This window comes from Triturus cristatus, chromosome 7 (genome assembly GCF_964204655.1).
Source record: "Triturus cristatus chromosome 7, aTriCri1.1, whole genome shotgun sequence".
Lineage (NCBI taxonomy): Eukaryota > Metazoa > Chordata > Amphibia > Caudata > Salamandridae > Triturus > Triturus cristatus.
This window is the reverse complement of record NC_140590.1, coordinates 239,173,632-239,186,427: the sequence shown is the minus strand read 5'-3', so window position 1 is coordinate 239,186,427 and position 12,796 is coordinate 239,173,632. Positions and strand designations below refer to the sequence as shown.

Here is a 12,796-nt window from a genome sequence, read left to right as displayed (position 1 = left end):
GTTTGTTGTTTCGATGCTTCACGAGAACAAGGGTTGGCTCTGGGACCCATTTACTTCTTCTGTTTGACTCACCCACTCCCAGTTGCGTTTGGGAATGTTGAAGTCTTTGACCATCCGGGCATATGCATGTTCCTTTCTCATCCCACTTTCCTTGAGAATGACATGTCTCTGTCAACACATTTCTGCCTTTCTTAGAGAGTGATGAAACAGCCTTATCCCAACATTTTTGGGTAATGTCCCATACATTCGTTCTTATTCTGCAAGCTCTTTGAGTCAGCCGAGCTGTCCCCATCAGATGTGAAGGTATATTATTCATGTCTTGATGCGAATATAACTGACATGACATGTTGTGTTGTGGGGTAAGTGATTGTTCCGAGTCATCGGCATGTGATGTTTTGCTCTTAACGGGGAGAACGTTCTCCGATTCCAATGTGCATATGGGTGATTGACGCCATTAGCGTTTTCTTGATCTTGAATCTGTTGACCTGAATGATTGTGCAGACATGCTTTCTGAATCAGATGAATCTTCTGCTGATTTCTTTTGAGGAAGTCCTTTTGGGTGTGTTCTCACTGGTGAATCTCTTGAGCAGATGGACTTTGATGAACTGCTCCTTGAGTTGGAGCTGTCTTTGGGATGTTTCTTTGGGTACATCTCTCCAAGTGTCTAATGTACTCTTGAAATGGAGGGATAATTTGATAGCCGAGTGTTTATTTCATTTGTTTGGCCCCAGTGCATTTTGTCTCTGCTCCTCTCATGTGATGTTAATCGTCTCCTCTCAGTTTTCTCCTTATTGTCATGGGTATCTTGAGTGCGTTTGCATACCCGTTTCCGGTGTCTGAGTGAATTGCCCAGTCTTATGTGGTTTGTTTCTTCTTCTCGCTTGTTGGGCGCATGATCGTCTGTGCCATGTGTGCGATATATCCCACTACTTGATGCTTCTTCAGCAAAGTCTAAGAAGTTCGATGAACAGTGGGTGGCTCAGGTGTGTTTGTATACCGGTTTCCAGAGTTGGTGTGAATTGCCCAATCTTCTGTAGATTGTTTTTTCTTCACGCTTGTTGGGCATGGTGTTGTCTGTTACATTTGTGTGATCTGTCCCACTGCTTGATGCTTCTTCAGAATATTCTGGAAAGTTTGATGAATGACTCCTTGAAGTTATTTCAGCTTGGCCATCACAATCCCGGAATATCACGGTCTTTTGTTTGCCATCCTCCACAGCTTCGGCCCTCCTAATGATTTCCTTTAGCGAGAGCTGCTTTTGAAGGATCTTGCGCTTCATGTTTGGCATCGAACAGCCCTCAATTACCCTGAGTCGAATTGCTTCCTCATTTGTGAATGTATTGAAGTTGCAGTAATGTACCAGACTTTGTAACCTTGTAATGAAATTTGTTAATGATTCACCTGGTTCCTGCCGTGCTGCTTTGAAGATGAGGCGTTCTTGATCCACGTCTTTCTTTGTGTTGAAATGGGCACGTAGTGTCTCTTTGAGTTTTTCATGTGTCCCTGTGTCCTTTGTTGAGAATGTTCTGATTAGGCGTCGGCCTTCATGCCCCACCACCTGAAGTAGTAGTAGCAGACGTTTTTCGTCTCTTCGCTCGCCGGTTGTTGAAGAAACTCATCCAGCGAGTCCAGCCACCGGTTCCATTTGGGACTCAAACCTTGGGTGCCGGTCTGTCACACTGGGGGTGACACTTCAATGCAGGGGTTAGATTTTTGTGTTTCTTTTCCCACCGACATGATGGTGGAATGTGCTCATATGATAATGCCACAGGACTGCTCACTATACTTTATGTATTATTTGTTGGCCCTCTTCGGTAGAGGTCTTGCTTGTAGTTGTATTTCTTTGATTTTGGGAACGCTCACTCAAAGGTGATCACTGTATTCTTTCTGGCAGCTTCACATTTTCCTTGTAGAGCTGTTCCAGCTTTGATGCCCCCAGCTATGCGTATTCCTTTCAAAAGCCAACCTGGCTTGGTGTCTGCCCTTAGTATGGCTGTCTCAGTAGGCTTCAGTGAGTTAGACTTGGATTGCCTGATTCCAATATGGCTGCCTCATTGATTTTAGTGGATTTGTCTCAGGGTACCTGACTTCAAGATGGCCACCCCATAGACTTCAATGGACTGTCTCTCAACTTGCCTGACTTCAAAATGGCCGCCACTCGGCTGCATCATGCATGGCTTGTAGTTCAGAGAATTCCTGCTTTTCTAGCTGCAGGTAATTTGTGCTTCCTCAGCACTGGTACTTTCTTATATTACTTGTCTCCATTATCTGCAGGCGTGATCTTCGATCCCATCCTCGTCGCCAGTTGTCCTGTTCTGGATTGGTTTCTCTTCATAGCACTGGCAAGCATAACACTCTGCATAAAAGACAGCACCTGGCATCAGGCTATTAACTCATTTCTCAGCTTTTATACATGGCCTACTGATGTAGAGCTACTCTCCACACGTCCTATACTTTCTGCTTCCCTCAATGTAGTGAGAGGGAAAACTAGTACTTCCTGTCTCCACCCAGGAAGTTCCTGGCATCTCACTTCTGTAAGGATCAGCTATACCGCTGACCTAATTATATAACAATGTCCTTTCCTGGAGGACATGACAGCTATGATATCGCTTTCGTGTCTGAGTCACTTGCGACAGAGCAACACAGGACAGAAAAGAAAGCGCAGTCAAGCGACATCTCAGAGTTTCCCTTCTACTTCCTGACATGAAAGCAAGATGAACAACATTGGTGCAATGTCAAGTTACCTTTACAGTGTGAACTATGAATTACTGCTTGTGATTCAGAAGTTCATGGGAACTGAAGAGATTAGCGGGCGAGTATTATACCTTGGTTTGCGTCGAAGCGTGTTCATTAAGGTTTGATAAGTAGTTCATAACAACATAAGTTGTGGTCTGTATGCTTGCAGGGAATGTTGTGAAAAAGGTTGCTTGAGGGTTGGTCTCGCATCGGTTATTAGTGTGAATGGTAAAAAATGTCATGTGGGGAATGGACTTTTCATATTTAAGAGTAATTTTTTGTGTTCAATGGGAAATAGGATTTGCCATCTCCTGCAAGGTCTTGGGTTATAACCTGATAAGGTTAGTAAACAGAGAATAGAGTAAATAGCAGTTCTTAAGCAACAGTGACGAGATGTATTTGCAATTGTTATTTGTGTGTGTGTACATAAGCCGGGCAGTGCATCAGTTGTCTGAGGCTGATTGGCTTTGCAAGTATTCTACCCAGCTCGAACATAACAAACGTATGTAGTTGTTGATCACATGTTTGATTCATGTTAGAGCTTTGTATGTAGCATGCAGGCATCTGCACATAGTTAGGTTGAGCAATGCTTGTGTTCCAGGGATATTTGAGTCATTTGTTGGTCACAAAATACAATCTTGGTGTAATGACCGAGTTGTGTGCTAGTTGTTTACAGTTATATGTAACGAGCAACGCATTCCCTCTGAATATCTGCAGGTTTATTTAACATTTTCTTAATTTTGAGGGTTATTACATGAGTTTGGTTGGCTAGTAATAAACATTTGTTGCTAAATGCAAAAATTACAATTGTGTGCTAAATAAATGCTTGCTATTCTTTAATGATTGATAGATGTTCTTGATTTTCCAAGTCTAGGAGTACAAATAGACTTGTCCTATGTTATAGAGAAAGTCGCAAACACTTTGACCTCTCAGTTTCTCTTGCTATCTTGTGATTTGGCACACTACATGTGCTTTTGTTTCCCCTGATGTGAGAACCCCCAGCAGCCTCTTTTTTACCTTCACCCCAGGGCCACTTGAATTATGTGGCAGGAGAGAGCTAAATAATGCAGCAAGTTTGAGTAAATTATGCGGCAAATTTTGTGATAGGATTACTTCATTATTATGTCATTTACGAACCTGTTTACACTGTCTGGGCATTAGTTGCACCTCTTCAGTACTACTTTAACACCCAACTATAACAGTAAGCCACAGAAAGGTGACCAGTCAATGTTTGGAAAGGGCCTCGCACTGCATCGCAACATGTGTTGCAGCGCTTTTAGTATCTTTTGAACCCATTGAGCTAGAAACAATTTTTGGGGGGGTTAAAATATGCAGCTTGTGCAGCAGATGATAGATAAAATGGCAAATGCAGCAAATCTATAATAATGCGAAAGTTACCGCAGTTGCACAGTCGCATAATTCCAGTGGCCCTGCTTTCATCCAGTGTAACAGACCAAACAGCAAGTTTTACTCATTAACTGTGAAGTGAGACATTTTCTGCTGGCCCGTGACGGATAGGGAACTAAGAGTTCCCATATCCCCTTTAGCCTTCTGCTCCACTTGGCCTAGTACACACTGCATAAGCACATACAAATAGGCGCACATGTGTATTTTCAACATAATGCTACTGTAAAGGCATGGGGAAGCACTACTCAAAGATGGTGTTTATTTTACTGCACAGCAACCCGTACTCTTGGCGGCCGTAGGAGACGAACAATGAATCTGTTATGGGTAATAAGCTGCATAGCATATGCCACAAGCTGGAAAGGTTGCATACCAGCACGTAGTTGCCTCTGGTGGAATTTACCAATTGCTACTATTTTTGCCCAAGAAAATGTTCTGCGCATTGATCGTGGATTGATAAGACTGTCAGTCATGATAAACATCAGAGCTGGCCCCTCACTCAGGTGTCTGTTTGGGGTGTGTGAATCCACCATGATAACCTAGTAGAAGTTTAAACTTTGACTCCGAGGTGACACTCAGATCTGAGCAAAGTCGTCTAACACACTGAAATCTCCACACTTAATGGATAAAAACTCCTGGCTTGCATGTTGTACATTTTGAACAGCTTATTAAAGGCCCCGACATTTAATACTGTTTCGGCTCCCGAGACCGGCAGTTCACTAGCACGTGTCTCCAACGGGGACCTAAATCAAAATGCTGTGATGTGAGACTCTGACCTGTAGGTCACAGGGAGACCTCTTCAGCAGAAGCAGGTACTTGCTCGTTACTAGAATCAGTGGCCTTCCACGTCACGTGCATACCTGTTGCCGTTATCACCCTACACTTCTATGTTACTTCTGGTCCAAAATTGGCCTGCAGATATTTGTGCAGCTGGCACTGAGCCAACTAAGATATCTTAAATATGCCTCTAAGCCGCAGGAAGCACAAAGAGGTGTGTGCACAGATCAGCTGATGTCTCTACAGAGACACAGACTTACAACAAGCAGGTGACACATTCAGTAGAGAGAGTATTCCATCAGGAGTGACATCTTCGTACTGTTTGAACAGGAGGCCTGCGGCTTACACATGGATCACCGCAGCACGAGCTGAACCCACTGCTCCTCCTTACTGTGATTTGAAAGCATTACCTTCTGATTATACACAGGTTCTATTAACAGATGCATGGACTCTGCTAGGCATGCAAATCCAACCTGAAGCTTCTTGGGTGCACAGAAACGCGAGGACTTGCCATCCTGCCCACTGTTCTTTGATAACACGTCACCTGGATTGGAAAAACATATTAATGCAGGAGTCACTGCAGAACCGACTGAGCTACCTCCCAGTTATCTGATGGTGTGACATGTTGATCACACACAAATGCATTTTATTGGTGTGTAAAAACAGTTGACTTCTGACCAGGGCCTCTGGAATTCTGCTGCCACATTTATTTTCACATAAATATTGATTTGCCGCACATGCTACAGAATCCATCATTTGCTGCATAAGCAAATGATTTGAACAAAAAGGGCCTTATATATAAGATTTTGCCATAGGGCAGCACTGCACTAACAGGCAAAGGAAAAGGGCAGGAATGCGCCAGATACAGTGCATTCCTTTCCTTTTCTCCTCCGCTAGCTTCACTGCTCACCTGCCTCCACAGGTGTGTCCAACGACGTGCCGGTGCAAACTCCAAGTCCAGTGTGCCTCTCTCAGGGTGGCACAGCAGGTCTCCGGTCGGGGACGATGTCTTGATATCACGATGGAAGGCGGCAGCATGCCCAGGGCATCATTACGGGCTGAGCATCCGCTCCGCCCATTTTGGCGCCACTAACCCAGTGTCTGAAAAGGGAGAAATAATATAATGTTGGAAACGTCTTGAGATAAATGAAGGTTTATTTCATGCTTAATAGAGAACACCAGTTGAGTGTATCCTTCCTTCTTGAAGTGCGATCTATCAACTGTTAGTGATAATCGTGGTTCAAAGAGGAGTTGGAGTGCACGAGAATACACAAGGTTAAATAATAATATGTTATGCCAACGTGCACATACAAAGGAAGAGAGCGCATGCTAGAAGCATAATGTGCGCGTATGATGCAGTGGCACAAGCCTGTGTGCATGTACACTTAGTAATCGGCTCACTACAGTGCCCCAAAAGCCAACGCCATGTGTCTGTAGGGCAGCGCTGCCCGCTGGCTCAGGGCTACAGTACGGTCCAGCAGGTCCTTAAAATGAGACAGAGATGTGACTGAATGAGGTCAGAGATCAGATCATTATGCACGGCAACATCGCTTGTTCGCACCGGCGCACCCAGGCTGATGCACCCTACCCCTCCCGCCGCACTGCGCTCAATTGCAGCCCCTATGCACCCGGGCCCCACTGATCACCTGCTGTTGTTGTGTGTCCAAACACTACGGCCAGCAGGGTTCACAATTCAAATCGAGTTTTGATTGCTAGGATGGTGTACACCTCATGGATCCCTTTTTTCTATTGCGCATTGTGATATACGAGGTGGATGCAGCCATATCACCTGAGGCAGTGTGGAAGAACTGGGACATGTGGCGTCGTCGTTATCCTATTTATACGTACGCAAAGTGGGCTGGGCTTGCGTACGCCAGGCCAGTGTAGGGTTGTGAATAATTATTCCGGGGACCTGGGCGTTGTTCAGTTCCTGCCTGGCTAGGAAGTGTACTTATATGTGTGTCCCTGTTGCAGTTTTGACATCGCACAATCTGCAATTTACATTAATGTAGCATGTACCGGGAGGAAGGCAACTATTGCTAATTAGATGCTGTCCGAAAGCATTGAATGGCCAACATCACATGTCGTTGTCAAGCTTGTGGCTATGCGCAGACACGCATGTCAATGATGTGCGGTCTTATTGAAAGTGTTGCTATCTCGAAGCGCACACATGTGAATGTTCTCGGATGGAGGGAGGATCAGCAGTGAGGCTACGTCATACACAGTGATAACGCTTTTCTACCCAGAAACCCTTGCAAACCTTAAAATTTACTATAAAACACATTTTCCACACATTTCTGTGATGGAAAGTTCTGGAATCTGCAGGGAGCAACTCATTTCCTACCACCTATCATCCTCTCAATAAAAATTGTACCTTACTAGGACTAGTACCTGCGACAAGAAAGGCCACAAAATGCAACATTGACACATCAGTTTTTTCCGAATGTGCTTAATGCAAGATAGAAATTTCCCTGCGGCCAATGGTCAGTAGAAGAGTGGGTGGGATGCAGGTAGGAAATATATCTAAAGATGAAGTAAAAACTGCCTGTTAATAATTCTGATTGTTTATTCCAGATAATCACATTCCGAGACTACCTTCCCCATGTGCTTGGTGATAGGTATCAGAGAGAAATTCCTGAGTATTCTGGATATGATGAGGATGAGGACCCGCGAGTTGCAAACATTTTCTCCATTGCCTTTCGGTTTGGTCATACTTCAATTCCACCATCCGTCTACCGCTTGGATGATAAATATAAGCCTCTTGGTGACAATTCTAAGGTTCCTCTTCATGAAATGTTCTTTGCTACCTGGAGAGTAATAAAGGAAGGTAAAACACAATGTGTAGCTCTGATACTGTGTTGTTTAATCTATTTTTCGCACTCAATTAGCACTGTTATTGTTTGCTTTGGTGATGACCAATGGACAATTATAATGTATATTTATCTTAGAAACATTGGTGTAGTTAATAGGCGCTCGTTTATAATAAGGACCTGCTGCAGCAGATAACATACCTTTTGAAGTCTCTCAGTCACAAGTGGAAGTCGAATTAAATAGAGTGCTCCATGCAGAAAAGATGAAAGTTCAGAAGTGTCCTTTGATCAGAATCAGTGAGATAGTAGATTTAACAGTTCTTTTCTCTGGCATCTCAGCAGGTAGTAAACAAAACTAACCGTATTCAGTCTAGAAGATAGTATTGTGCTAGTACATTACTCAGCAATAAAGGGGGTACTGGAATAAAGGCTAATAGTAATCTGCTAGTATCCGCGGGTGCTGAGGATCTTTCTGGCTACTAACTAGTTCATCAATGTGTCTGCCTGTGGATAAGGTAGGCATTGATCTTCGTGAAGTCACCAAGACTATAGGGATCCCTGCAGTTTCTGATCTGTTGGCCATAGCTTAGAAACAAACCCAGCTGAATTTTGTGGGTATATTTTGTCTGGCATCTTGGGCTTCTCCTTTGAGTTGCATTTCTGCATCGTGTCCATTTTGTGCCAAGGCCTGCAAATTCTGTTCTTCACAGGAAATGACTCTCTGAATATTGTGTGTATGCACCTTTTTCCATTCTAGGGTCAGAAAGACCAACCTTGGGAATTGCCTCAGCACTGCTTGTACATTTCCTGCTAGTTAGGTGTCAGACTTACTTAGTTGCTCTCCCTTCACTGAGCCATGTTTCTCATCTAGCAGATAAGGGGATTGCGTTGTCAAAGACCTATCGTCAATATGTAGAGAGGGCTTTGGACCAGCCCTTTCCTCATGAATGGATTGCGTTCTTGTCCATGTGACCTCTCTGTTCCTGATTCAATTGTTTTCCTCCTTATTATACTTCTGTTAGTCACACCCAGATATCATTTTGCTCTCACTATGTTTTGGTTGCATGGCATGATTCCTTCCACAGTTGACATCAGACCTTGCATTGCAGTCCAGATAGGGATCTATTTTCTTTCATTCTCCCTGGCTCTGCTCTACTTCAATCTCACACCTTTCGATCCAGCTCTCTTTAAGTTTAAAAACTATTCTTTTAATGCACACATGCCTCCCCAAGCTCCTTGCTCACTGAGTACCTCCCACCACTGTATATGTGTGAAGAAATCTTAAATTCTTGTGTAACTGTTTAAGATGGCCGCCAGTGCGTGCACCTGTGCCTATGTGCACGGAGGTCAGTTTTGAATGAATTAACCATTCAAAGATGGCGCACACACTTGTGTGAGAATGTGAGGCGACCATTATGAATAGTTTTCTCAGACAAAAGAAAATCCATTCAAAGATGGCGTACCCTGCCTGCTTGTACAAGCACAGCGTTCACCTAAGAAAACAATGAGCAGTAGCAAAGCAGACAAATGTTATAAGCGAGACCTGTTGGGTTTGCAGGTGTTTATAACATTCTGCACCTGAAAACATAGCAGCCATCTCCACCCACTGGTGGTATGGCTTTTTTGCCTGCTTAAATGGAACACTCCCTGAGGGTACCATCTAGTGCTCTTGCCAACTGATTAGCTAACATCACTAACAGTGAATGAGCCAGCTCATTTGCTCTTCAGAGCTCAAGAACAAGACATTGTTTTTGTGTAACATTTTCATGTTTTTATTGGGTTTATGCGTTATTTCAGAGTATTGTGTGTGATACATTGAGTAACACTTTATTGCATGTAGAATAAAATTGTTATTTTTCTGTAGCGAAATATATTTTACAAATTTCCACATTTCTGCAATGCAGATCCGTGGCACTCCTGAAGTGTGTTTAAACCCCCCCACCCCCAACAATAAAAGATGTATAAGAGGGCGAGTTGGGAACAATAGGGGTGAATTTAGTTTTCCCATTAACATTGAAACGGTGGGAGTTTAAGTGGAAGAAAGCTAAAATAAAGCCTTTACTTGGCTAAAAAATAATTGGTCTTTCAACTTAATTGGGAACATAGGCAACCATGCTCACTCCCTCCCTCATCTAATTGGACCATCCGACATCACCTGCAGCCAGGACTGCTTTTTTTTTTTTAACCAACAACTTGTTGCATTTTGGGATTCTAGTTTCACCCTTTAACACTGCTAGGCTTGTAGTTAAAAAAAGACCGAATTAGCTAAAGCTACATGCTTAATGAACGTTAAGGCTAAGCAGAATTGGGATGGAATAGGGAGGGCTGCAGCAACGTCTGCTGCAGCAAGACATAAGATACATCGGAAATGTATTCAGGCTAATGTTTGCCGCCTCTGTGGCCAAGACAGTCCCTCACCTGTCCCCTCTGTCTCTGCTTAGGCCACCCCTCAGATTAATCTATAGTGTCACTTTCTCCTCCACGTCCATAGCCGACCTCACACCACCCACTCTGGCACACAGAAGGCCTCTCAGCGGTCCTTTCCTGTCACTAAATGACTTGTCATTGTCCCTTCCAACTCCCTATAAGCTTCTCATAAACCCCTTTAGGTCTCTGCTTTGGCTTTCACCTTCTTCAGCTGGTCCCTGTATGTCTCTGATCTGCTGCCTGTAATCAAGCTAGTGGGCGTCTTTCTGGAAGGTGCCTGGCTCCCCGGCGCCATATTGCTAGCATTGGACTGGCACTTTTTGAATCACAAACTGGTGGCCGGAGAAATTTGTAGCTGCCCAGAAAACTTTCCTGACTGTGCAGCTGACAGCTATGTGGCAGAGCCACGACCCTCAATCATGCCCGGCGGCCGGCGTTGCCGCGGGCGGGGTCCGAGGTGGGTTGACGGAGGCCGGCCAGCACTGCCTCTCACCGGCCCTCGACCAGGAAGTGCCCAGCGTAGCCCGAAAAAAGGTATCATGATTTTAAAGTTTTACGACTGGTGCGGCCGCACTGGGCGCTGGCCTGTGGAGGGGGGCACTGACCTCAGGGGGGTGCTGTGTTTAGCAATATCTTATGATTGAAGAGATGAGGGACACTTTTGCCCTGTGGTAGTATGAGAGCTCGAGTATGCGGTCATGGGGTGTGGGGGGGCGCCAAAAGTGATTGTTGCACCCGGTGCCACCAGCGCTAAACCGGCCCTGCTAACATGCACAGCCCGTGTGGTACGATACATTCCTCTTTAATTATGGGTATGTTTCACAGCTGATCATTATATAGGCACACATCGCGCGCCTGCTTGTTTGCAGAGAATTCAATTAATTATAGGAGCAGATTTCCGTTTCTTGTGGCCATGTTGAACTGCTGCGTTTTGCTGCCGTATTTTTCTTTTTAAACATGACGATTTGGAGCAAGCAGAGGGAAGAGGCAGCCGGCGCTGCCGTGACTCTCACTGGCAGGGCCCAGTGAAGCAAGGGAGCCACACTGAAGACCAAAAGCGGAAACTCCGGGAACTCCACATCTGCAGCCTGGCTCCAAAAAGTAAGGGGCGGTGCAGAGTGCAGTTAGGGCAGGGGCTTGCAGCAACTCGCCAGCCCAACTGGGACGCATCCGTCTGCATTGCCCAGTTTACAGAGAGCTGGCTGTCGGCCTCTCAGGACAACTTTGGGGCAGTCTGGACTTCAAACAAACACAGGTGGAAGAAGCCATCACTCACCCACCTTCCTAGCTTCCGCCTAATGGGCCACTCTCTCCTCACCCCGCCTGAGAGGAGTTTGGGTCTATAGACCTTATCCAAGTGTTCGCAAAATTTTATTTCACGAGGGTTAGCTGTGAGTAACTACTTTTTACTAGGTTAGTGCCCTTCAATTTCTATTGCTCTACTGCAGTTTCAAGATCTTAAAGAGTTTCTCGTTCCTCAAATGCATATAATTTCTGATATTTAAATGTTCCCCTCATCTTTATTGCTTGATTTTTTTGTTCGCGAGAAAATGTCACTCATAGTTGTTGAAATGTCACTCATAATAACACTGAAATTATGAAAATGCAACACATGGCAATCTGAAACCTTGGCAGCTATGCACTTTTTATATTCATCGAACCACTCCGGCTGTTCCCGCCTCACTCTTCACGTAGCGCTTGGACGCCTCAGGGCAGCAATCTGCGCTTTATAAATCTACTTTTCATTTCATATCATTTCATATTGTTTTTATGAGTTCAGAGCTCCTTCTCACCTTTTAGTTAATTTGTATTGTGTTTCCAGTACTTGCAGCCAGACTAGGGAGCTTGCCTTTCTGCATACGGAGTGGCTGGACTGAGGTTTGTTCTTAAGTTTTCCTTTCACTTTTGCGCCGAGTGAGTGCCTGGACACGCCCCTTTCCCGCCCTCTTTTTCCGGATGTTGGGATACTGAAACTGCAGAATAGCGCGTCCGGCAGGCTATGACAGAAAGTTCAGTCCTTCCAACGTCTTTATTTGATTGCTCCAACTGTTTACTTGGGTTTTATAACCCAGACAATAGGCTAGTTAGGAATATTGAGACATCTCTAATTGATGCAACAGTTCCTCATCATTTGTTGCGCTGCACTCTAATGCAAGATCACTTATCAAAAACAAATTTGATTTTTTGAAAACGCATAATATTGAGCTAGCTGTTATCACTGAGACATGGGCTGCCGACAGCTCGGGCCCAGACTTAGTTTTAGCCACCCTGACTGACTATTCTAAGTTTAGGTTGGGTAGGGTAGGGAAGAGAGGAGGTGGTCCAGCGCTAGTGTATAAAAAATATCTCTCTGGCTCTTGCTCTGGTGTTTACTGCTCTAAAGATCTTGAGCCTCTACATTTTTAATTTACTTTTAATAACCATGTTACCTTCAATGGGCTGTTAATTCATCGAGCACCAGGCCCAAAATCTGCCTTTCTAGATAGTATCGGTCATCCCCTTGAGAATAAGGTAAATTCTGCAATTTTCATTTGGAAAATCTGGAGGATAGAAACTCGGCTATCTTGATTGACCTTATGAATAGCCTTGGATTACATCAGTTGGTTACTACTCCTTCCCACTCTGCTGGTCACAGGATTGAT

General features: G+C 44.5%; 1 protein-coding gene across 1 annotated transcript in view; it reads left to right on the top strand.

Annotated features, from left to right (window-relative positions):
* The window catches only part of LOC146809305 (lactoperoxidase-like), a 193,112-nt gene that overhangs the window by 162,473 nt on the left and 17,843 nt on the right, over positions 1 to 12,796 (top strand). The window contains exon 11 of the mRNA XM_085614335.1: positions 7,492 to 7,744. Within this exon, the coding sequence (XP_085470461.1) occupies positions 7,492 to 7,744 (253 nt within the window). The remainder of the gene's footprint in view (positions 1 to 7,491; positions 7,745 to 12,796) is intronic.